Source organism: Etheostoma spectabile, chromosome 10 (genome assembly GCF_008692095.1).
Source record: "Etheostoma spectabile isolate EspeVRDwgs_2016 chromosome 10, UIUC_Espe_1.0, whole genome shotgun sequence".
In the NCBI taxonomy this organism is placed as follows: Eukaryota; Metazoa; Chordata; class Actinopteri; order Perciformes; family Percidae; genus Etheostoma; species Etheostoma spectabile.
The window spans coordinates 22,065,262-22,092,193 of NC_045742.1; the positions used below are offsets into that span (position 1 = coordinate 22,065,262).

Consider the following 26,932-nt stretch of genomic DNA (forward strand, 5'->3'; position numbering starts at 1 on the left):
GAAGAAGAAATTAAGCAACTGGCCCTTTTTTATTTTCAGGGCTAAGGCAAGGGATATTTTTAAGATAAATCAGTGAGAAATTAGTGGTTGCTGTTATTATACATTATGAAGTGCTGTTTTTTTTTTTTAATTGAGGCAAACTACAGCATTATCCTAGCAACAGTAACAAACACATCCCTATGACAGTTTTTGTTTTTCAGAACCCATCACAATGCCTCAAGCTCTGTTTCCAGGGATTGACTTGTCCCTGGAGAGCTCCCAGTCTGTGCTCTGACGTGTTTCCTCTTCCACTAGGACCCTGACTTGCTTTACAGCCGAGCAGCAGAGGGAGAGCAGAAGAGGGGAAGGGTTGGAGGTGGGAGGGGAGAAAAGAGGAAGCGAGGGAACACAACACAAAATTCCATCTGTTCTGGGTTGGACGGCTCATTTTTTAGCCTGGAGAGAGCAGCTTTGAATCCAATTTGTGCCTCTTGCCAACTGTGTCCCAGAGTCCCTTGTGAGGGCAGAAAAAAACCGCGAATGGCTGACAAGCTTTACAGTGGGTCAGGTCAGGGCTGGACCCGTCCGGTGTTGGGACGGGCGTTGTTTGGCTCTAGAATGGTAAATAATTGTGTAATATTAGGATTAGGATGTTTAACATTAGGACAATGGCCAAAGATAGGCCATGCCATTGAACGTTGTAATAAAATAAAATAAAAAAAGTATCCGGTTACGCCAATATTCATTTTCATGCTCCTATAATCACATTAAGGTTTGTAGGCACACAATCTTCATCCTTTCATGTGTAAAAAAATAAAAATGAAAGCAAAACTAGTGACACTTTGTTGGGCTATAAAAACGAGTCCTGTGTGTGCGCTATAATATCTGGAATGACAACGTGACTCATTTTAACAACGCTACTATATTATGCTACTAAATAGTATTATTTTTATAGGTACAGGTAGATCCCATATGTAGGTACATGATCAGATGGCAGGTTTTGTGTTGACTGTTGAACTGAAAGAGATGAAGAGAATTATAAACGCTGAGGCGACTAAATGTCACTCTTTTGTTTGAAAAAAATGTGATCATTTACACTAGGGATGTACCGAGTGTTGGCCCACCAAAATTGCAGATTGCAGCATGAAAATATTTTCTAAAATAGCATATTTTACTGTACACTGCTAAGAGTACACTAGTTTTGTGTGGGTTCAAACTGTTAGAAATTCTATCTGGCTTTGAAAAATGGGTGGGGGCTGCATTTGTCCTTGCTGCTATAGAGATTGTTGATGCATTAATGGCCCATCAGCGATAACAAAAGGATACAGACGCTCTTGAGCATTGGACTTGTAAGTTATAGTATCCCTAAAATGCCTGCAGGTGATTTTGTTAAATACAATTGTACTCAATCTCTACTTTCAATTATTTTATTTTTTTCTTTGGCACTTTTCTTAGGGTTTTTGTACCCTTTTGGTGGGTCAAACTGTAAAAATCTATCTGGTTGTGGTGGGTGTGGGTGTGATGTTGTGGTTGTGATAGTAGTTGTTGATGGCTTGTCCCATCGGCTGTATAGGATAGGGGCTTTGAGCATTGGGTTGTGTGATGTAGTCCCTAAATGGCGCTGCAGGTGATTTGTTAAATAATGTCTCAGTTGTAGTTTGATTGTGTGTGTTGTTTGTGGTTTGTTTGGCTGTGTTGTGACGTTGCTAGGGCCCATGGGGATTATAAAGTACATATAGAATGTGAGCTTTGGTGGCTAAAATTAGTTTTAGGTGTGTGTGTTGGTGTGGGTGATGTGTTGTAGGGCATGACATTGTGTGTGGTGCAGCGAATTGTACGTTGTGTGTTGCGATTATGAGGGCACTCCCTTTCGCAAACAAAGAACTGATTGCATTATCTTCTAATAACCCTCAAAGCGCTGAATTAAAGGCAAGTAGATGAATGAAAGTTGTGGTGCTAGAAACATAGTGTGGGAGATCTTAATCGGGTTTCTGAACATTTCCTGCAGAATTCTGCCAATTCTTACAAGCTCTTCTTAAAGATTTAAGATATTTATCTATCATTTGCCAAAATTACAGGAAATAATAGTTTAGCACCAGGATTTGTAAGTGGGGTGATGGTGCAACAAAAGAGTACAGCACCGCGGTCCTGAGAGTGAAGGCTGCCTCTCTACGTTTCATGGGTTGCTTTAATGTGCTCATCTCTGACTGAACAATATGGTGCCAGACTGTTATTGTTTTGTTTGTATGGAATCACCTGTGCACTTGCATAAACGTGTATTTTTAAAATTTTTCAAAAAGAAATGTTTGTGTGGAAACAACCTTCCCAAACAAACCACTTGATGACTGAGATGTGGCTCCTGCATATTGAATGAGGCTACAGTAGATCAGAAACGGTGACTGGTTTTCCACTTTTTCTCCCCAGGGGGAAAGGGCCACTGAAGAATACATCTGATGTCATCAGCGCTGCCAAGAAAATTGCAGAGGCGGGATCACGGATGGACAAGCTGGGCCGCACTATCGCTGACAATGTAAGACCTTAATGAAGCACCAAGTGCAGCAGCACAAAGGACGAAAACAAAACAATCCAAAGCCAGAGTAAACATTGTAGCACAAACTTTGAGACCTAACACGAATGGCAAGTGTATTGCAAAATAACATGTTTCATTCTACATGAAATATGTTGTTAAATTAGGGTTTTACTTTCCCGTTGTGTATTGGCGATGAAAGACCTCAGAATGTGCTCTAAGAATCGGACGTATGTGCGATTGTTGTGTTAGGTGCCTACACATGATCCACGGTAAAACCACGGGCTGTGCCTTTGTTTTTCTATGGGGAGAGCAGTACAGACCAACTAGGCGGAGTGCTACCCTCAGCGAGGGAAACTGGCTGTTGCGCTCAAAGTTCCCATTATTTTAACTCTGACCTTTCAAAGCACAACCAATGAGATAACTGGAGGACATCAAACTGCTTCTTGTCCAACCTAATGTATTATGGAACCTTTCGTCGTGGCACCGTAGCTCTCTAACCAAGTTGAATTCTCCTTTCTAATGGCGAGTCAACCCCATTTCATGTACATGCTCTTTTTGATTGCCGTTATTTTCATCGCCGTCTGAGCTGAACAGAAATACAGAAATACATTGTACAATTTAACCATATATTTTATAAAAAGTGAACACAAATATATCTTTAAAATTAACCATGTTAATGAAATAATCATTGGGTCTATGGGTTTATCCCACACCAAAGTCTGACTGCACATACTGCAGACAGTAGTACGCCGTAGGAAACCGCACTGGGGCATAAACTTGGAACTCACACCACCATTGCAAATGAAAAATACAACTTATTGAGCTTTATATTTTTGTTTACTTTATAATATCTTTATTTTTGCAAAATAAGCAAGTAAAACAAACTCTTATGAACTGAAATATTAAATCTAATGTAATAAAAGGTTATAATTATTTACAAGATGGTACTCAGGCTGCCTGTCAGACGCTGTTCTCCTCTCCTCGGCCTCTCCGTTGGTGTGTGTGAGAGGTGTGAGTGTGCTGTGTCCTCCTGTGTGATACAGGGCGTATATTTAGGCACGTAGCGATGTATCGTAACCGTTTAAATTTTATATATAGCTATACAATCTATGGATGTATACAGTCCATTCAAGCAGAAATATGTGGACTGTTGTGCAAATCAACGTTAGCGTAGCGATTAACGTTAGCATTGCAAGCTAGCGATTTTTTAAAAAGTTTCAGTTAGGAAATGGTTGCAAGTACACATGTACAGGCTGCATAGACCACAAAACAAGACTGTCATAAATTTTTAATCAAATTATTTAAGCCCGAAAATACTTACATTCATGATCTCTCTGGTCGACGGGCAAGCCATTGATGCTTGTGTTTTTAGTGAGGTCGCATCCACACTAGGTTTTAAGGGCTAACAGCCCCTCGGTCTTCCCCTACCCCTAGCTCGTAATACGTATTGACCACAAATAGTCCCGCGTGAACGCGCAAAAACTAGGGAAAGGGGTAAAGGGGTAAGGGGAAGGAATGGGATTCAGCCTAAGCCTGACCGCATACCATCTGTTTCTACCTTGCTGCTAGTTAGGGTCCTTACGCTTGATCCAACGCCAGTTACTGCTTTTTTCGGCAGCACTTGCCATAAACTTGATGGCCTTTTGGAGAGAGCGACCCTTCACCCCTATCCTATTTTTCTCAGTAAACTGGTGGTAGATGCGGTAACAAATCCCCTGCAATCAACCTCTACTTGGAAGATGCTGGTCTTCCAACCGTCCTGGGATGCTTCAGCTGCCAGGTCGGAATATTCGTTCTTTTTCCCTCATAAGCCTCTTGAACTCCATTTTCCCATGGTACTGTTAATTCCTCAACATATGCCAGCTTTGTTGTTGGAGACCCCAGTACCATGTCTGGCCGGAGTGTTGTAGCCACTATTTCTGGGGGGAAACACAAGCTTCTTATCAAGGTCCACTTCCAATCCTGCCCTGACTGCAGGATGCTTGAATCCTTAGCTGTTGTGTGATGCTCTTGATTTTGGCCAGCTAGTATGAAATTTGTAAAGTTGACCTGTCCTGCTGATATTTGTGGGAGGTTGTTTTTGGTGGTACACTTCTGTTCCAGTATTGACGCCAGCTCTCTGAGTACTTGTTTATGCCGTATATAGTATAGTGCTCCTGGGTGAGACTTGTAGTGCACCCTGATAGAATGTGCTTTAGGGATGCAGGTACTTGACACCGGGGACAGGCGGGATCTTCTCCATACCACACTTTCAGATTTTGGGGGGAGGGTAGCAGATTGGATGTGGCTCTGATGGCAAAACTCAGCCGCTCTTCCTCCATCTGCCAGATGCTATGCCAGCTGAGCTTTTTCTTCTCCAGGCCCTCCCAGTTGGTTCATCTCCCCTGCTTGACTTGGCATGTCGCTCACCCTGCTCCTGTCTCCTGACTTCTTCTACCACTAGCTGTCTCTTCTGCACTAATGTTGCTTTGTGCCACAAAAGAGTTTTTGGGATGAGTCCGAACCCTGCCCTCCCATGCTGGACTTGTACAACCACATCTCTGAAGTGAAGCGCAGACTTTGCGCTCTGAACAGCTTCGGATGGAGTCCACTTCCTTCCTGCTACCACCCAGGGGGCTGCTGTTCAGATGACTTCATCCTCCGATTTAGTTAGGGTCATGACAAGCCTTGCTTTGGTGCATTTGAGCTCTTGCACAAGCCCTGTGATTGGCAATTCCAACATGCCATGTCCATAAAGTCCACCGGAACTTAAACAACGTGGAACTCCAAGACACCGCTTTAGCTGTGTGCTTATCAGCCATTCTAACTTTTCAACCTTGATGATGGGAATCTTATACACAGTTAATGGCCAAAAGAGTCTTGGGAGTATGCCAAACTGACAGCACCACAACTTGAGTTTTCCTGGCAACAAGGTCTTGTTTATGTGCTTCATGTACATGCTGGTGTCATTTTTTAGTTGTTTAACTGATAGGTGACTTTGAGCTTCACATCATATCTTCTTGCCAAGCTCTTTACTGGCATTTCTGAAACAGTTGGGACAGTTGTTCCACCAACATAAAACCTATGGTCTGTGACTCCTTTCACAATGGAAATGCTTCTGAACTTACTGGTGTTTAACTTCATCCTTGCCCATGTTATATTTTGATGAAGTTTCTCCAGCAATCTCCTGGTGGAGCGGACAGTTGTTGTGAGTCCACGAATCGTCCACGTAGGTTCAAAGGTGATAACCTCTGATTACATTGTTGTACCGACAACCCATTTTGAGGCGCTGATAATGAGCTCCAATGCCATCGTGAAGGCCAATGGGGAGATGGTACACCCCGCCATGATGCCTACTTCTAGCGGTTGCCAACTTGTGGTGAAGCCTGATGTTGTGAGGCAGAACTGTAGATGCTGGAAGTATTGTTTCACTAAATTTGTGATTGTAGTCGGCACCTGGAAGCAGCCCACAAAACTGAATGAGGGACTGACCCATAGGCATTGGCCAGATCGAGGAACAAGACGTGGAGATCTTTCCCTTCTTTCTTCTTTCTTTGCAGTCTGGATTTGATGCCATATGATGGTGTTATGTTCAAGGCGTTATGAAAAGCCTGCAATGCCAGCCTATTTGATTGATGTGTCAATGAAGTAGTTTTGTTTTAAATACTTTGTCAGTTGTTCTGCCACACACACTGAAAAATATCTTGCCTTCAATGTTCAGAAGGCTCATCTGGTGGAACTGTTCAACGGTGGTGGAGTTCTTTTCTTTAGGATTAACCACCCCGCCTGCTCTTCGCCAGGCTTTTGGAATGATTTGCTTGTCCAACGCCACTTTCGTGTTTTTCCAAAGGATTTTCAAAACATTTGGAGCCTTCTTGTAAACACTATACGGTACGCCATTAGGGCCTGGTGCAGATGCCTGTCTTGCCTTTTTCACTGCCTGATTCACCTCGCTCGGCTTGGGAGGGCTGATACTAAACTGATGTTGTGGGGATGATGTCGGAGGGATGTCAGTGGGGACAACTATCAGTTCATCTTTTTTTCTCCTCAGTATAGATGGTTTTCAGATGCTCTTCAACCTGGTCTTTTGATGTTTTCAGGGATCCACTCTTATCCTTTGTGAGTATGCCTTTTACAAATTTAACAGGGTCTTTGAAGAAATTGGTTAAGGCTTTTTCTTTCTTTTTTTCCCGTGCATCTGTAGGCTTCTGCTCGGCAGAGTTTTAGGAGCCTTTCTCCACAACTTTCTTATCCGTCGCCTCTCTTTCACAAGTTGTTGGATTTCTTTCAGCCGATGGGACTTGGGGGCAGGAAGCACATCTTTCTGACGTGCTCCTTCATTCCACATTTCTCCTCTATGTAGCTGTAGATAAGGTCGCCCATTTTCTCCAGCTTCTTCTTGGCCGATCCTTTGATGTTACTTAGGATAAGGCTTATATCTGTGTTGATGGTTTCCCACTCCTTGCTGTTAGACTTCGGCCATTTCACCAACGGCCTACGTCCTTGCATAGTGAGAGGCTTGCTACAGTTAACCTTTTTAGTGAAGAATTGACAAAAACACGTTTTATTTCTCTGACTCGCTGCTCCCTCTCTTCAGTCAATCTCTATCTCCCTTGACCATGTGTTACCGTGCTTTCGGGCAGTTGTTGAACTCTGCCATTTCGACCAGCTGTATGTAACATTAAAATAAAATGTTATGTATATGTTGATTATAGTGACATTCCTTACGTTCTAAAACCAGCCTCTGTGACTTGAATAGCTGAAAGTCTTGACCCCCAATATAAGACAACCCCACTTTTTCAGACAAATTTGCAGGAAAAAAAGTCTCATATTTGGGCAAATACAGTAATTTAAGAGCACTAAACAAAAAGATAGTAACAAACCAACATCCAGTACATATCATTTCTTTTTTGCACAAACGCTTGTTTCATTTTTTCACATTTGCACCTTTAGGAACAAATTCAAGTAAAAGGCTTGCACGTCAAAGTCTTTCAGATGTTAACAACTGATATGATTTGTGTTATTCATGAGATGCCCCTTACCAGGCTTTGCCAATTTCTTTCTGGATCAAACACTCCCTCCCTCTTTCTCGTATCTCCATCTCCCACTCCCCAATTCCCGATTCCATCATCTCTCCACATCTATCCCTTACCCCAGAGACTATGGTCCTGGACACTGGGAAACACGCATTCAATTATCCATGGCCTCATATTTCACTTAAATACTTGCACTGTACCACTCCTCAGAGAGACACCGTACATGATTTATCCTCAAACTCATTCATTTGCCATCTCTTAGATAGAGAGTTATGGCCTCTGTCTGCAATATGTATACATTTTGTTGTTAAATCTTGGACGAGTTTGGTTTTAATGTTTGCAGCAAGACATGGTTGTCAGATTGAGGTCTTCTCCTGTGAAGACATTGGTTACTTCTGTGGTTTAGATGTAGCAGCTGTGTGTGTCTTCCATTGCTATCCAAGAACACACAGTCGCTCAGTAAGGCACACACTGGCTTTAGATGTTTGATGTAGGATTTTGATAACATTGCCAGGCTCTTTTGCTCTGCTTTTGTTCACATCACTACTGATGTGTTGGTAAAAATGTTAAAACAGATTGAAGCTTCTTTGTTAAGTAATGAGTTAATACAAGTTGAATGTTTATTTTTTATTTTTAAGATTTTTTGGGGGGGGCATCTTAGGCCTTTAGTGACAGGACAGTGAACCCTGGCCCGCTGCCTTCAGGAGTAAACCTCTATATATGGGCTCCCGCTCTACCAATGTAGCCATCCAGGCGCCCACAAGTTGAATGTTTCAAGGCTGACTACAACACATGGATTTTAATGCTATGCATTGGTCACTAACAAATCTGTTTGGATCTATTTAGCACCATAATTAAATATTTATCTCTAAACAGTCCAGGTTTTCCTACTCAAGGCAGTGGTTAATAATTGATATAAGGATTACATTGTTTTATATCAATGCTTTCCCCCGCCGGTTCTTTAACATGAGCAGAGATGTGTTGGGGATGCTGCTGGGCCAATTGTGAGGTATATTCCACATATACTGATATTGCCACCAAAACAAATCCCATGCTTATAATTTTTTTTCATAAATTGAAAGGGGATGTAAGAGGTAGATCAAGAGTTTAGTCTTATTGGTCCATGGCAATGGGTTTCAATTATGCCAACACATTCTGGAAACATCTGCATTTAGATCACTCCCTCACAGTTCATAATGACATGCTGGCCTCTAAGTTGCCTGCTTGTCTGATATTTTATTTAAGGTGATCTCAGATCCTAAATATTACAGGCCCCTGTCTATCAAGTACAAGTCTTATCTGGTCTGACCTAATTGCATCTGAATCCAAATCATGTGAATAGGGAATAAGCCGTTCTGGAAAGTGACTTTTTTTTATGCCTCATTGCTGCATTTGAAGATGCTTATTAACTTTTATGAAAACCATGTAATCCCCCAAAGAAAACAGATGGCTGTGTGTGGGTGGGTGGGTGGGTGTGTGTGTTTTACACAATTAATTGCAATTATAACGAAATTGCAATATGGACCAGTTAGGGCTGCACGATTATGGCCAAAATGATAATCACGATTATTTTGATCAAAATTTTGATCGCAATTATTTTCACGATTATTTGTTGATTTTAGCCACATAGGCTATTTATAACTGCGACAGGGAGTGTGATGGACGCTACTCACAGAGAGACGGCTGATCATTATGAACGGGTCCAGCACGGGTCGAATGGCGGATACAAACGAGGTGTGTATGAAACGTCTGTATCTTCACTGCACTGCATTTTTATGAACTATGATATTCTGGCCATGGGTCACATCTCTGGCCCAGGTCCAGGTCCAGGTCCAGGTCCGGTCCAGGTCCAGCAGGCTCCATCTCACACGCTGTTTCTTTACCAACTGAAGTTAGTTGCATTCAATAACTTCTTCTGTGTTCTTCGCCGTGGCGGCCGCGATAGCAGAGTCACCCGCGGAAACACTGGTACAAACACAGGTTTGCCCCTCGTATTTAACAATATACAGCTGTGTTAATAAAAATTAAAACTGTGGACAAATGTCAGAAGTGTGGACCGGCGGCCGCTGTGTGGCGGGGTGCGGAGTAAGAGGAGAGATCCCACACAAGCACGGCTTTACAGACGAAATGGGTCACGTAACGCAAAATTAAACCATGTCCATATAAACAACATTGCAGCGGATGCGAGGACATTAGCGCCGGTGCGTCCTAGAGGAGCTAACAGCTAACAGACGCTACTAGCACCGACTAGCACTGCTCACTGCTGTTGTCTGAAAAACAGACGGGACAAATGTTGCGTTTACTGGCAAACTGGTAAACCTTGATGCCGACGTATAACCGACTGCTATCTGTTGAGTTTTCCTCCCGTTACTCTGTCCTCTGGGGCTGTCTACATCTTGAAGCTAAGATGCACGGGGTGCAGTGAACTACTCTGACTGGCTCATGAGCAGACGGTAGTAGCGGTAGATTGGCTTTGCAAAAAACCCGGAGCGTTCTATGAAATGAGGCTTTAAAAAAATAATTGCTTGATCACGCAAATTTGATCGTGGGAAGTCAAAATCGTGATCGCGATTAAAATTCGATTCAATTGTGCAGCCCTAGGACCAGTGCAATTTCCAAATCGCAGAGGGGCGCAATATTTGTTAATGGCAAAATATGTGTCAAACCATTCTAAAGGAAGTATTGGGGTGCTGCAGAGACGTCCCGGCCAGCAAATTATATCCTACAAACAAAAGAAAACGTCTTTGTTTGGTACTGATCCATGCAAAAATCACACTATAATCATTTTAATTTCTTTCAATGGTAATCATTTTTAATGAGAATAATGATAGAAAAGCAATAATTCCCTCCAATATTGTGAATCACATTGCAATGTCAGTCAAAAATAATCGCAGTTAGATATTTCCCTCATATTGTGCGTGCATGTGCACACGCATGTCTGTTGACTGGCCTGACTGACTCTCCACCAGCATGTGCTTCAACTATTTTATTCTCCCATCCTTAACTATTTGTAGGTACTCGTCTTTATCTTGTTCTGTGTATACGTATGTATGTACGTTTGTGTGTGTACACACTATTAGGGGATTTTGGGGTTTGAAGCACTCAAAGTATGAATAAATGAAGAGCTTTGGCTGTTGGAACATAAGTATTTGCCAAGAGTGAGCACCCCTCCAGCCTCTGAACCCATCCAGCTGTCCCTCTTAGCCCTTCTCTCTCAGCAGAGACCAAAACACTAGCAAACCAGTTGACACTTAACCGTAACACATGAGCCAGGGCTCTCAGGGATGGACATTGGGTATGGTGGATAATGATGGAAAGATAGGAAAGGTAGAAAAAAGGGGGATTGCATTTGTGTAGAGAAAGGAACATCCCTCCTGAGAGATGAATCCATTAAGAGTGCTTCGCCTTTTAATTAGCAGTATAACTGCCAGGTGGCAGGTCTTTTTAAATTAATTTATTTACGCAGACAGTTTATATTTAGGGCCGTATCTCTAATAAAGCGGGAGATGCCACAGGCCCACTTGCAGAAAATGCATAGTACGTTGGGATGGTCTACATTCTCCAGCAGCAATAGTTAAGTGAACCACCACCAATATGCAGACACACTGACAGAGTCAGAGGAGCAAAGGCAATGCTGGGACTGCTCATTAACCTAGACATATTAATCACTTGTGCTCTGTGTCTCTGGCCTGGAAGGCCTATAAGGGGTTTACTCCTCATATAAAACACATCGGCAGATGGTCCCAGACTGATAGCACAGCATCTTATAACACATTTTCCTTCGCAAGACTGTGTCATGGTGTATTTTCTAATGTACATGTTGTGTTCAACTTAGATGTTTAGGTGGACATGGGCTAGTTTGGGTTTTCAGAAAAAAAAATCAGTTAAATATGTGTAATAGAGCATTAGTAAAGTTTAAAGAACTGAGTGTAGCGCAGAGATGAGCTGCAGAATTTAGGTCAGTGCTGTACAAAGGTCTGCACTGCAGTTTATTAAGAATTTATGACCCTCCTCTGCAGGGCACCTTATGAGAATTCCATCTAAGCTGCCTGGTAAACAAATAATGCAATGTAATTGAGATTTATAATGCAAATGTGTTAGCCACCATGTAGCCCATAAATTTCAGTTTGCCTTCTCACCACATAAACACTTGCATGCACACATACAAACACATAAAATAAGGCTTGCATATTTAGAGAATAGGTGTGTGTGTGTGTGTGTGTGTGTGTGTGTGTGTGTGTGTGTGTGTGTGTGTGTGTGTGTGGTGTGTGTGTGTGTGTGTGTGTGTGTGTGTGTGTGTGTGTGTGTGTGTGTGTGGGCGCAAGCTTTATTCTCATGATTGTATACTGACATACATAGTGTACTTTTCCAATTTGCATTCAATCAGTGGAGATTTATGGTGATCCATGGACTCTGTTGCTGGTCAAAGTCTAATCCCGGCTCTGGCCCTAGACGCTTTACAACAGACAGGGTTGTAAATTACCTACTGCAGTGGAGAAGCAAAATCACCCAGAGAGTCCACAAATTCTCAGCTCAGCAGTTCAGAGGTCAGCCCTCAGCCAACTTCAGTTCCGCCAAACCAAGGAAAGCCCACCTTATTTACTGGTTGAGAAAATATATCAACTTCCAATTGGTTGTTTTTGAAAGGCATGTACCCAGGGTAATTCAATATAGTGATGCTTTGTCTCAATCCTGAAGGATTGGCCTGGAAAGAGACACGTTTGGTAACCAAAGCGCTCCCAAAGGTGGATAATCGTTTGGGAGGAACATAGACATTTTTTTTTCTTGAAAGCTTCGATGGTCTTGACTTTCAACTTTTTTGGAGCAGTCAGGAAGCAAGTGAGCCAAAAAGCATTCAAGGGACAGGCCAAATAAAAGTCAAAGTCTAAATGTCAGAAATGCATATACTGTTTTGACATGCCTGTTAGTACCTGCCTATTCAGTAACAGCCGTGGTAAGTTGATGGTGGTTATCAGTTTTGCCTACAAGTACTACATTGAAATGCCTGACTGACAGGTGCAGCATGAACATTAAAAAATGACGAGGGCCATTTAATTGGTCCCTGTGGATACTTCTAAAGTCAGTCTTTTTAGCTTTCCCCCAGTTGTATTTTCTCCTGTCATACTCAGACTCTCTGTCTGCTTCAGTGTCATATTAACATTCCCAAGTGCCAGTGTGATTGAATTTGCCCCACGCAAATATGGAGCATCTTTTTAGCAGATGCAGTGAGGAGAGGCGATCTGGTTATCATGCTGTTTAAAATGAATCTCTGTTGACATTTGTAGACCATGGCAGATTTATATTTAGCCATTAACAGTAACTTAATCAGCACCAGACTGACAAAATCTAATGTACAGCACATTAACTGTAAAGCCCATTAAAGGAGAATTACAGACAATTTTTAATGTTAAACTTGATTGCTATAAATATGCAAGTACATTTGATTGGGGGAAATAAAACAACCAGAATTGGTGCAGGCAACACTGAGTTGCTGCAGCTACGTGTACAAGCTTCCACTGAGCGAAAACGGCAGTTAACGCGGAAGATTTTAGAGTAGAGTGACCAGACGTCCCCGTTTTCTTTCTTTCATTCCAATTTTGGGTCGGTCAGTCACAGTGAAAACCGGGGACATTTCCGCCAACATTTCGGGGGGAAAAACCAGCCGGGGACAGGTCACCAACATTGACCAATCGTAACTGATAGTTGCACACCCTACACACACAGCCAGAGCAAGTGCTGCTCAGAGCTCAGATGTTTTAGAATGTCGTATTTTAACGATGCTAAAATTACAGATTATTTAGATGGAATCTGGTGGGTTTAACGAACGCAATTTCGCGGCTTTTTAGGTTTTAAAAAAGGATCTTAATCTTTAACAGAAAGGTCAACCTTCTTAGGAATTCTTTCCATAATGTTGTCAGACATTTAGAATATTGATCTGAGTCTGTCAGTAGCTAAACGAGCACTTTTATGAACGTAAATACAAGCTGGACAACTATCCTATTAACTTACATTGTAGCTTGTTTCTCTGCTGCCGACTGCAGCAATCTCGTTTAATACCGCATCACTGTCAAAGGAAAATCGTTCCTCAATAGTTTTTATTGTATCCGATACTCAATGAGCTGTTGCAGAAGTAAGCCTGAACCAATAAAGTAAAAGCTGTCAGATAAATGTAGTTCAGTAAACATTACAACATTTCCCTCTGAGGTGTAGTGGAGTACAAGTATGACATGGCAGCAGGGGTGATTCTAGTATCAGACCTTTAGGGGGGCTCAGCCCCTAATGAGAACAGCTCTAGGTCTAGTGTCCCCGTTTTAAGTTTTACAAAAATAAGAACATGACGTGTTTTGGAGGTATATACGCTTCTGAGCTGAAAATGTCCCTGGGTTTTGTCTGAGAAATCTGGTCACCTTCTTTTAGAGTGCCTTTGTTCCTCGTAGCAGACACACAATACAATTATGTCTGTACAACATGAGCAGGGCCCTTACGTAACATCAAGATGCGTTTTCAACTCAGACATTGTTTTAATTCACCTACCCTGTCTGGATCTTGCCGGTGGGTAGCTTTCTTATCTGGTTAGTGGTTAGAGCTAGCTGTTAGCTACTAGCTGTTAGCTGCTGTTGATAAGTGGGTTCAGCCAGGCTTTTGTGAAAGTTATAACGCAGCAGTTCTGTGTGTATTTATAGCTCATCCATTTTATGTGTGATCGATCTGTTGTTAGTGAGTAGGAGGCTTGGCAGTGTCTATCTGTGTGCTAGTTCCCTTAGCCAGGCAGGCAGCCTTCATCCCCGCCTTCCTCGCCTCCTGCAGCCGGCAACAATTCCCCCTCAAAAATGGGTAACGGAGCACTGTAGTAGCTCTGACCTTACCAGTAACTATGTAACTACATGGAATTACCTTTTTTTTTTTGAGGAATTACCTATATGTATTCAACAAAAACACCAGTACAAACCATGTACTGATGATGATGAGCTCAGATATGTTACTGTCAACACAAGACGCAGCAGTGAGTGCAGAATGTGTTTGACGTGTTCCAGGTGAAAAACTTAAACACACTAAAGAAGTCAGACATCAACAGGTGTTTTGAACTTTGGTTCGAGCAAAGTGCTGAACTTTTTGAAGTCAATCAACTCTCACAGTTGTGTAGACATCCCAGTATTAATCCACTTATTAACCCACGTTGCCTCCCGCTCTCGGTGTTCCTGTGTATTTACTAACCCGCTACCGGGTCGCCGGTGAAAGCAGCCTGTAGTGTTCTCTGTCCTGCGGGTGTCTCCGTCATGCTGCTGGCCCTACGTATCCATGCATCCATGCCCGTAACGTTACCGGGGTTAGCTTCTGTTTCAAGGACGGGGTAGGGGCTTGGCGTGCTCCTTTACCTTGTAAAGGTAAGCTAGGTTAGCCTCCTTGTGTTTGTTTCTCAAATGTAGGCTACTTTCAAATTCGTGGGCTGTGTCCCTGTTATAAACTGTCCACATATTTTACAACCTTACACTGCAAGGCACTTTCTTTTATCTGACAGTCATAATCAGATAGGACTCTGCCACTTTCTTGCGCCTTTTGGTACCGCAGGGGGCCAGGCAAGGGGCACGGACTATGTTGTTGAGTTAAATTTTACATGGAATGTTGGAATTTCTGAGTTCCCAGTCGGAAACTATTCAAGTCTATTGAAAATACCACGGTCGGAAAGATATAACGTTATTTGCTCTATTAAAGACATTGACAAAGACAAAAGCTAAGGACATTTACTCGATAATTTTAACCAAACAGATTTTTTTTTTTGGGGCACCTGTAGCACAAGCCTGTAAACATAGAGGGCTCAATGAAGAGAAGGTCAAAGTCATAAAAAAATCAGTCATTTAAAAATTAAATCGTGGGTGATTCGAGATTATTTTTTAACGATTAATCGCACAGGCCTACTTTGAGCTATGAGCCAAAACACCACACCGAAGTTTACCTGATTGAAGGTTTTTGTGTTTGTTTGTTTAAGATTGCATTTAATCATGGTGGTTGAACAAATTGGGCTGCCAGTACATTATGATATGGGGCAATTTAGAGGATTGAGGCATAGTTATCTTTATACTTTTGGATATAAAAATGTTTCTTTGTAGCGGTTTCTCAGTACTGTCTTGCTCTCCAATAGCCAGGCCAAAGATCAAGCAACCGGCAAAGTCCCTGCAGTGAGAACATTAACAGAATCACCTTACTGACATCTGAGAACAGTGGCAGTATGAATTTTCTTAAAACAGGAAGTGACTAAAAATCAAAACGCATCAGAAAATACGGCCCCGTGGCACCCCCCCAAACAGGTTGCTGGCAGCCGCACATTAGAATGCTGCCCTGCCAGTAAATATTGGAAATTGGCATTTCCTGTGGGTGATGCGTCCTAAAAGGTCAGCGGCGGGCGGCAGCAGCACAGTGGCTTTGCCTCTGTATAATGGAATTCAGCAGAACTGCATGGCATTTCCAATGATGGGTCCTGACCTTCCTGATCATCATTTATATCATGGACATTACCCAACACGTAGCAAAGTGAAATCCTTCTGTTCGACAGCCTGCTTTGTCATTGATATTGCCTCATTTCCTTTCCTTAATTCGTGGCATGTGTTGTTTAGGGGAAAAGATTTTTGCTTTGGTTTACTCTGTCCTCTGAACCTTTTTGTTCAATAGCTTAAATGTTAAGGAATCCAAAATAGCTTATGAATATGGAACATACTAAAAGTCATCAAAGGCATTTTTCCTTGAGCGATTCAGTTAGCAAATTAGAATAGTGATCGGCGATCCTTTGATCCAACTTGGATGTTTCACCTTTATTTTTCCTGAGAAGGCACTTAAAGCCTACAGTGAAAAGATAAGGGCATGTTTGAAAGATGGTGACTCACCTTTTATATTAGTTTGCCTCGAAAAGATATCCAGAGTCTTGTGATGAAGTCTCTGGTGCCCCTCTCCCTGCTTTGCCATCTCTCAATATTAGCTGAGCAAGCAAGGTTAACTGTCCCAGTCCATAACACACAGTGTGTGGTATAAACACAAGATATATCATCAGGCTTGAGGAACATTTTACAGCAGCACCCAGAAAAGATCTTTTTTCTTTATTTTTATTTTTACAATGATGGCCTATAATGGTTGAAGTAAAGCATCACTCAGTGGGAACGAGAGTGATTTATTTTCACACCAAAGCAAATTTTGTGTAGTGAAATGGAAATGTTTGAATAGTGAGGCTAGACGTGATTTTCAGCATGACGACTGTGTTATGAAGTTTGCTGCACAACCTGCAGATACAGTAACATAATTACAGCTACATTATTTGCCACATTTGTTATTTGCACTATTAATCGTTCATACCATTGAGTATAAAACCAGAGTTAAAAAGGTTTCTTTGTGAAAAGTGAGTTGCCTACTGATACCTCGGGAGTGCTGTTAGTCGGTGAGGTACTTTGGCTCCTGAAAAGATGACCAGCATGAGAATAACACCCGAGGTAATCACTCACACAGGGCGCTCCATTTGCATTACCAAAACAATCCAAGGTGTTCTTGTCTCTTCTTTGTGCAACTTCTGTATTCACATGTCACACTCAGAGGAGCCTTGCAGAGTTTCCTGAGTGCTGAGTGAAGCCAGCAGCTGAGCTGAGTATGAGCACAAGTGATGCTTTCACAGTGCCCTGCTCTCAGCCGTCTGAATACTTCCTCAAGCTCTCATTAGCATGGCTGCTGCATTCAGCCTCATCCCAGGTCTCGCTATTGCATGTGTGTCTGTGACACACACACACTCTTAGTTACTCAAACCCCCCTCGCAACTACAGTTGAATCCTCCTATGTATGTCTCGTTTCCCCAGTTGGATTTCCCCCTTCTCTTCATCCTTGTCTTTTCTCCAATTACTTATTTTCCTCTGGTTCTTTCCTCTTTTTTTAACCTTTCTCCTCCCATTGTCTCAAAGTCTCTGTCATGTATGCTGATCATCCCCTCTAGCTCCTTTTCCCCCTCATCTCCTCTTCCATACCTTTCTTTAATAGAATGTCAATTTCTACATTTCCCTCCTCTCTACTTAGACCGTCCTTCTATTAATCAGGAGTGGATGGTGGTGGCAGAGAAGATTTAGTCCATTTTATTAATATTGTCTGTCCTATAGAATCCTCCATAAGGAAATACATAAATGTGATGGGTTTAGTTGTGTTTGGCTTTGTGTAGATAGGCTGGGCTTCTTTGAGTACGGTGAAAGAATTTTACCATATATTTGTGTCCTTACACTACTATAGCGCCCCGTCACTCTGATGTTTGAACGAGCACAGTTGTGCTGGCTCGGGTGGTGTGTAAACGCATGCATGCTTGGCTGTATATCTGGGAGTGAGTACACTATATTCAGCCGAGCGCTCTACTCGCACCAGGGATACGGACGTGCTCAGTAGGATTAGAGGCATCCTAAGTCCGCGTTTGTTTGAAGTGTCAGAATATCTTGATGCCAAATATGTTCGTCCAGTTTTCCTTTCTCTCTTTGCATAGAGAACTAAAACTTGGTTTCATCACCCTATGTGGATTTAGTACTTTTTAATAGCGGTAATGGCCATTATTGAGAGATGTTCACCTTGTTATTTGTTCACTTATGGCCAGACAAAATGCTTCTTCAGTTTGCCTTTTACACACGCAAATACTCTGCACACTTCAGTTTGTCGGAACTGACCCCACCAACTCCTTCCTGCAGAGATTCCATCAATTAAAAGATGCTGCCATTACCTCTCTTTCACCTTTTCCCTGCCCTCCGAATTAACAGGTGCCAAAGGTCTCCGGGCTGCCAAGCACCTGCAAAGACTGGCGTTTCAGCCAGTATGTTCTTTTGGCTTGCTCACTCACATGGTCACCGCTGTGCTTTCCACAGGTATTGTTAGATTAGTAGGGTATGTGAGAAGCTGGCAGCCTCTGATCTGTAACCCAGTCAGTCTCCCCATGTCATGATCGCTGTTGACATACTGTTCGTGTGTCAGGCCACTCTGAGATCTACAATGTGATGTAAAGCGTCAGAGCCCCATCAGGGTGTTTACATCTCTCACTTGATGAGCAGCTAACAAGAGTACTGTGGCCTAATTACTATGCTGGCAGGGGGCTTGTTTAGTAAACTAGGAAAGAGATTGGAAATGTTTCAAGGTACAACCAGAGTCTAATTATGATGAGATGAAATAATTCAAAAAGATTGCCAATGTTAAATGACATGAATTTGTGGAGCTCCTCGCATTTTGCCACTTTCAAGTGGGTGTTATGATAATTTATTGGATTTCTTGAAGTTGATGCATTTTTTTGCATGGCTCCAAAGTACTTTGTTTTGTGTCCCCAGCTGGCTTTTGACAATATTGCAATGCCTTGTTGGGAACAGGAAAAAGAGGCTTTTTCAACTTAATATAGAATTCATGGTCTCTGTTTTCTTCTCATCCATTGCATGTTTCCTCTGAGAATAAATTGGATGTATCCAAGTCTTTTTGAATGCTTCTCCAACCCTGAGCAGTTTACTTGCACCGAATTTATTTGCACCCAGTTTATTTACACCTAAAGACATTGTTTAAGATGTTGGGATGGAGGGTTCTCAAACTTTTTTTCTTGCAAGAAGCCAGGTTACTTATGGGAGGTGGGATGATGACTTTGTTTCATTTTATCTACTAACAGAGCTGCTGTTTACACTTTGCATAAAGTATTTTTGTTTCCAAAAAGACTTTATGCAAGATTCTTACCAACACCTAAAAGTAATTGATTGACAGCAGTGTTTGCTGCCTAATAGAATTTGCATTCCGTGTGACTTGATCGTGCTTAACCCTGTGAAAAGGAGTTATCAATCTACCAGTTGTGGGCGTGCGTTTGTCATTTTGGCACTGAGCACGGCCCTAATGTGGGTGTTTACCTTACTGTCAAACTGCTACTAACTCATCTTGATAAAGTGTGAGATCATCATTCAAGAGAAGAATCACATAAATATTCAGATTGTCGTTCCAGCAAGTTCCAAAAATGTATTCATTGCTCAACCAGCAAGCAAGTAGTATTATAACTACTTGGCTGTATACTAACTGATGCATGTTGTCTTTCTCCCGCACAGTGCCCTGACTCTACCTGTAAGCAGGACCTGCTCGCCTACCTGCAGCGTATTGCCTTGTATTGCCACCAGCTCAACATCTGCAGCAAGGTGAAGGCCGAGGTGCAGAACCTGGGAGGGGAGCTGGTTGTCTCTGGGGTAAGTTCAACGTTATTCTGACCATGGACACATTGCCTACAATCGTCATTGTGCCAAATGCCCCACAGTAACTAAAGACTAGTAGAGCAGTTGAAATGGGGTATTAAATTGTTGTTATAAACTATTTTTGAGGACTGCAGCGTGCGGTCAGAGTTGGTGGGGGTAACTGTAATGAAGCTACAGAGGTGGCAACGTACCAATAAAAGAAGAGAGCAGCAGATGCATGGTGTGCCCATATACATTTTTTTTTTAATATATATATATATACAGTATATAACTAAGACTGAATGGCATTGGCTGTTGGTTGTGATTAGTTAATGATTCATTCTCTGCAGCTTATATTTCATATTGAATAACAGATAACAGAAATAATGGCTTTCTCTGTGCTTGAAAGGACTAATGTAATGTTGACTAATTGTTTCCTACCCTCAATACGACTTAAGATAAGACTATACAAATGTTTACAGACCCACTTCAGCATTTGTTAACCACTTATTTGCCGATCAAATGAATAAAAATAGGTAGTCTCTGTGTGCAGGATATAATGAATTCCTCCCTGCTTTCTGTGGGGCTAAATGAGCCTACGCTTCCAACACTTCCAGTTTTGTGTCACCATTGTCTCTGAGGCTCTTGTGGAGATTAAATTAGTGTGACCTTTTCCCATATTGTCAAATTCCTTAAATCTGTAGTTGAATGCGAGGTAAACTCTGGTAGTTAACTCTTCCGTACAAACACTTTGGTTTCCCCTCGGCAAACCTGCAGTACAAAACTGGACGACATTAGAGAGACAGGAACATTTTACTGTCACTACACATGAATTTGAAACCAGTGTACATTTGAGAATAACAGGCTTTGCTTTCTCCGTTTTACAACCGTTTCTCTGATGTTCTCTCCTGTCTCTTCCATGTACTCAGTTGGACAGCGCCATGTCCCTGATTCAGGCTGCAAAGAATCTGATGAACACCGTGGTGTCCACCGTCAAGGCCTCCTATGTTGCGTCTACCAAGTACCAGAAGAGCAAAAACATGGAGTCCCTTAACATGCCGGCCATCTCCTGGAGGATGAAAGCGCCTGAGAAGAAGCCTCTGGTGAAGAGAGAGAAGCAGGATGACGGCCAGACCAACAGGGTCAAGAGATCCTCTCAGAAGAAGCACATCAACCCTGTGCAGGCTCTGAGCGAGTTTAAAGCCATGGATAGCATCTAGACTCCCCCATATCGGATTCAAGAGACCACAAAATATTGACCAATGAGGTTATATATATAGATAGAGCTTGGCATTCTATAAAAAATAAAAGGTTTTATCATATTTGTTCTACCTTTGCATAGACAGCTTGTCTGTTCGACCCATTATATTTCTACACTGCCTCATTTCTATTCCATAATTTCCGATTGTCTCTAGTCTGTAGCATTAACTGTCTCTTCTCTGGAAAATGCAGTTAGAGGGAAATCAACTGGATGAATGCATTTGGAATTTTTTTCTTTTGTTTACTGGAGCAATGAGAGTGGATTCCATAGATATAAAAAGTAATTCCAAGAGGCTTTTGATAATTTTGTATTCTAACCAGTTTTATAATAATACTGTGGGTTCGCTGGTGTTTTCCACTACAATGTCTGATTATGGCAAAATACCTTCTGTATTGCAAATATCAACTATGCAAAATCTGTCTGCCTTCTTTTAACTTGAGAAATAACTGGTTCATTATGATGTGCTGGGCTAACTGGTCAATTTTAAATGTGTTTTGGTTCTTAAGGCCTTAAGGAACCAAAGTCTTTACATTTCCACGTGCACCTGCCTTTTCCTGACTATGCATACTTTGTTATGCCACTATAAACAGTTACAATATGTTTAAACTGACCTGAACACTATTTTCAGTGCTAAATGACTGATATGTACCCCATTAACTCATAAATGTTTTCTTTTTTTTTTAATAATTTAAGCATTTCATGTATTTTCTGTATTCTTTTTCATGTACCCATGCTGCAGCAAACCAAACGTGACAGAGTATTCCTCCCAGCCTGGTCCGTGGGCTTAATCGTACACTAAATGCAGACGGATTCAACCAGTTCAGTCAAACTTTGTAAATAAGCCGCAACTCCTCCGAGTCTGGGAGAACCCAGTGGGCTAAACAATGAGTAGAGCGCATGCCGTTACTCTTCCAAAGCTGACAAGCTTCATTAACTATGAGACCAAACCCTTCCACAGTCTCAGAATGGGTCCAAATTGAGGGATCAATAAGTTTTCTCTCCACAGCTTTGAAGTAGGCGAGGAAAGGGGATTTCACTGACTTTAAACTCTGCTTATTGGTTATATTCCTTTGTCCTTAAGCATGAACACTAATCAAGGTTTTATGTCAGGCACAATCTTTATAGAAAACTAGAAAGCCATTGCCAGGAGTTGGAGCTTTAAAGTTAAACAGGAGAGTGGTTTTCTTAACTTCAGGTAACCACTGCAGGATGTTGTCGAGTCGTACACGGTATTCTGCTGCGTAGTGGTGCATTAGTGTACAACGCGGCTTTGAAACCCCGCTGCTTTGGTCTTGGGGCTGAATCTTTGTTTTGCTCGTCTGACATCTGTGAACTATAGCAGGAGGATTATCTATTTTTTTTTTTTTTTTACTGTAGAAACAACCATTTTGACAGTTTGTCTTTTGCTGTATTTGAGTTTGGATTTAAAGCTTGAGTGTTATCAAACTTTGCTGTGGATTTTTTGTTATTGAGAGCTGACTTGTGCACACGTTTCTTATATTCATGTGCCTGCTTTATATCTTAATAAACGGTTAAATGAATAAAACCACTGTTTTTTCTTTATCGGCGCCGTGAAATAATGTTTAAGAGATGTTCGGATATCTTCGGTACACCAATACCAAAGATGGTCGTATACAGCTGTTAAAACCTAATAAAATATATGACCCACTGATATTGGATCAGTACTCGGTATCGGCTGATCCAAGTTCAGGTATCAGTCGGTATTGGGAAGCAAAAAATGGTATCGGGCCATCTCTGATGTTTCTCTCCCCTCACTTGAACTTTTCCTTTCCTTTTATATGCTTTGTTTTGCCATTCTACCACAGTTATGTTGTACTAACAAGAAAAGTGTAAGCCCCAAAGGATATTGTCAATAAATATAAAAAATATTGGCCGTTCTTCCCAAAGTGCTGTAGTAATCACGCGTCAGTCGGGTCGACTCATCGCAGTAAACACTGAGAAGACAAATCCACTACTTCCTATTCTTACACATGCAGGTCAGTTTCAGTATCAGTTTATTAATATTAGATTTTTGAACTTTGAACAACCCACATGAAATGGATTTGAAATGGATGGTGAGCAACATGGTGGTAGCCTCCATGCTAGCCGACCTTAGCCCCGCCCACAACACTTGAGGTCGGGAACTTCGGCCTGGACTTGATGGAGCAACTACGGTCGAACCAGAGCTGTTCGGATCAATCAAATTGTCAGGGCGGGCCTTTATACGACGATGGACATATAATCAACGATCATCAGAGAACTGCGATCAAGGCATTTGTCGATCGGAAAGACCTGTTTGCCGTCCTTCCTACGGGATTCGACAAAGTTCAACGTACGTCACGTACTCCGTTGCTCTGATTGGCTGTAGGTCTATCCAATTGATTGCAGAGGCAATTTCTTTCATGGTTCAGTTAACACCCCCCCCCCATAATCACAGCCCAATAGAGCAGGATCAGACTCACATTCTGACTAGAATCTGAGTCTGACGACGTCAGGCTAACATTGTGGCAGTAGAGTGAGAAGATTTCCACACCATGGCCTGATGACTTTGGCAATCAAACCGTTCCTGAATGCTCCTTTACTTCAGGATGCATTTTACACACTGATTTGATCACATCAGATGTGAAGAAATTGCTAATAAGTATTTCAAAGCCAGAGGTGGAAGTAACCAAAAACACTGACTCAAATATTATGCTCCAGTGCAAGGTGAGGTATTTGGAAAATATATGGCACAAATAATACAGATCATAACTCATCTGAAAGGAAAAACTGGGATCATACTTGGGAGGTATGTAACTTGAGTAGATGTCACTCCTGTCAAATTGTATAAGATGGGTGCTGTTGACTTATTGTTGTCACCTTTTCCCACATGGTTTGGGATTTTCAATAATAAATACATTTTGGGAAGTATTATCAGATCCATGGGTAAGAATATAGGTCATAACATCCCTTGTGGCCCAGTGTTTTGTTTAAACTACAAATAAGGGATTTTATTTAAAGCCAACAAACCACATCTGGGAGTATGGCTGCAGCAAAACATAAAAGCGAGCAATGAATTGGATGGATGCGGCTCAACGACTCAACAAACATCATCGCTCCGTATATTTCTAGCGTTTTAAAAAAAGACAAAGAACAGTGGAATGACATGAACAAACTGAATAGTCATGTGAACAAAGACACACATTTTGGAAAGGTGTTTTTGGTTATACAGTTGTAACTATCTCATATCCCATGATGCATTTAGATATGAAGATATTTTTATTTTCTTACTTTTGGGGTGGTAATTTACAAGTGGCATAGGAGAACTTTACAGAAATACTTTTTAAAAGGAGAAGAAGCTGTGCAGCACATGGACCAAACTGTCATCAATTTATTATGGAGTATAGACCCTTTTCATTGCAGACATTTTTTACGTGCCAACGCAGGAAAAGCCCAGGGCCCTCATTTATCAACCTAACGTAGAAACCAGCGCAGATATGAGCGCAGAAATCCTCTTTCGACAGACTTCACGCGACAGACTTCACGTGGGATTCGTGAAACGTTCGTATCACACCAATCAGAGCGTAAGGATGGAGCTGTGAGGGAGAGCGCGTGTCTCCCTAATGACTTCTCCTTCTCCTGTTACAGGCTGCACCGCAAGTCCACACTAACTCAAAAACTTGCGTACACAAGGTCAGACCAGACGATTTTTTCGCAGCCTACGCTCACGTTCAAATTGGTAAATGCCGAGCTTTGCGTAGGAATCGTCGTAGGCCTACGCCCGTCCTGGGTCTATTTTAGGTCGTACGCACGTTTCGTAAATGAGGGCCCAGGTCTCTGTCTATGGGTGTAGCCACTATTAACAATGGCTCCATTCCAAGAAGTGTCCGATCAGGGAGTGAGCGTGCACAATGTCAGAGCGCTTAAACTACCCCACCTAGACGGAATGCAGCCATAATTAACGTTAACAATCCCACCTGTGATTTTCCTGTTTGAGCAAGTCAAGCCATGAAAGGGGTCTACGAATGGGAGTGAAGCCGCCAAAATCGAGTTAGCTAGCAAACATATACTTTAAAATGTTTTGTTCGTGACCCAAACGTTTAAACTAGCACTGTAGCACCCGAGGAAACAGAAGTGTAGACTGAAGTTCTAGCACATTCTACATCAGTTTCAGTGGAGCTAATTCCTCGGCAGCTGGCATTGGTCGGCTTGTCCTCCGCGCCGTTGGACTAAGCATTGGACTAAGCCTTGGACTAACAAAACAAACCAAGTCTGGTTACACCTAGCTAACAGTTAGCTAGTCCGTTTGCGCTGAAGTGTGTAGCTTTTAATAACAGTTGGTGTTGTGAAAGAGATGCTGCTGCTATAGCGAGTGTTTTCAGCCTTTGCTAAATGGACACAAGTTCCCACTGTGGACACATTCAGTTCCTTCCTTCTGTGACATTTTCTTTGAAACTCGTAAAAACCTTTCCTCTGAACATCCGCGAGCCATGCTTTACACACCGAAGGACCAGTTAGCTAGATGCATAACGGGGGTCTAGCTGACCTTTGAGAGGAGCATTACCTGCAAATGATTTAACAGTCAATGACAGCTGGAGGGATGTAATCCTGAGACGGTTCAACACCTACACTCGCTCGCCTCAGCAGTCTCAATGGTAAGTGGAATATAACTGTTTTAGTTTGTGACACTGCTATTATTGTACTTTTGTCGTGGTTATTTTTTTTGCACATTGCACACACTCGCTGCAGTCTGCTTCTGTAAGTACTGCTTAGGTTGCTATGTGCTGTTGATGGATGTAAGACATGGATGCATTGGTTACACACATTTTGTGGTGTGTTGGTGTGTGATGCGCTTGTGTGTTTGCATTTCTGATCTGATGTCAAAGTCCTTGATGGCCTTGAAGTCTGGTTGATTCTCCTTGTTCAGCAGCCTCGAAGCCTACTATAAATCTCATGGCTTATGCAGTTGTGGCACAGAGTGGGATGCTCATGTCTGGTGCATGTGTTAGTATGCAGTTAAGTGGCATCTGGATGAGGGCCATGTTTCTATGAGGCTGGAGTACCTTAAGCTTGGAATTGCAATCCACAAATTGTTGTGTTGCTACTTTTCAAAGGAAAGTATCTAAACACTACTTGTACCACACCACAAAAAAAAAACTATCCGCCTGACTTCAGAAATGTCCCTGACACCAGGGCCTGATATATTACTGAACTTGTGCTTTACAAAAATGAATCAGTATGTTAGTCCATGCACACACTGTTGACTGAAAAAGAGAGGGAAAGAAAAGAAAAGCCTAGGCACAGTCAGCATATGCCGTACTTGTCTCAGTGGTTTAGACTTGTACCCTAAATTCATTTTGAGGACTGGAGTTCCATAATAACCCTTTCATTATTACCTTACATTTATTATCATGAATAGAATTTTAAAATATAACTCTTCCGCTTCATCTCTGTGTAAAGTGGGGCCACACTAGCTATTAGAGTGGCCACGTAAGGAGTAAATCTGTTTACTACAATTTTAATATCCAGGTGGTTTACATCACTCTGCCTGAAGGAAAGAAGCAGCAACGTCTGAAACTGTAAAGGCTACACACATCAGTTAATGGTGATAATAAATCTCCCATGTATTTCAGTGACTCCTGTGTTGATGTAGCCTTTGACTTGGGGTGACAGTGTTAATGCATGAAGCAAAGCCAAACAAGTACCCTGCTCTGTCAAAAGTTGTAATTACTTTCACTCGACCATGCACAGGTGCAAACTTCATAGGACTAAGAAATTTGTTGGGATTTGTATAATTCAACACATTGTTAAGACAACAATGTTGTAAAGCAAACAGAAATGGGATTGGTTTTTGTCACGCTTAAAACCCCTCTTTGCTGGGGCGACCTCTAGCTCACCCAGTAAGAGCGTGCACCCCATCTAGGCTGAGTCCTTTGCAGCGGCCCGGGTTCGAGTCCGACCTGTGGCCCTTTTC

At 42.0% G+C, this 26,932-nt stretch overlaps 1 protein-coding gene across 1 annotated transcript in view; it reads left to right on the plus strand.

The window, feature by feature from the left end:
• Positions 1 to 22,520, plus strand: part of ctnna1 (catenin (cadherin-associated protein), alpha 1) — a 93,108-nt gene extending 70,588 nt beyond the window's left edge. The window contains exons 17-19 of the mRNA XM_032528667.1: positions 2,404 to 2,509; positions 19,599 to 19,733; positions 20,648 to 22,520. Of these exons, the coding sequence (XP_032384558.1) occupies positions 2,404 to 2,509; positions 19,599 to 19,733; positions 20,648 to 20,938 (532 nt within the window). The 3' untranslated portion in view covers positions 20,939 to 22,520. The remainder of the gene's footprint in view (positions 1 to 2,403; positions 2,510 to 19,598; positions 19,734 to 20,647) is intronic.
• Positions 22,521 to 26,932: the final 4,412 nt, after the last annotated feature.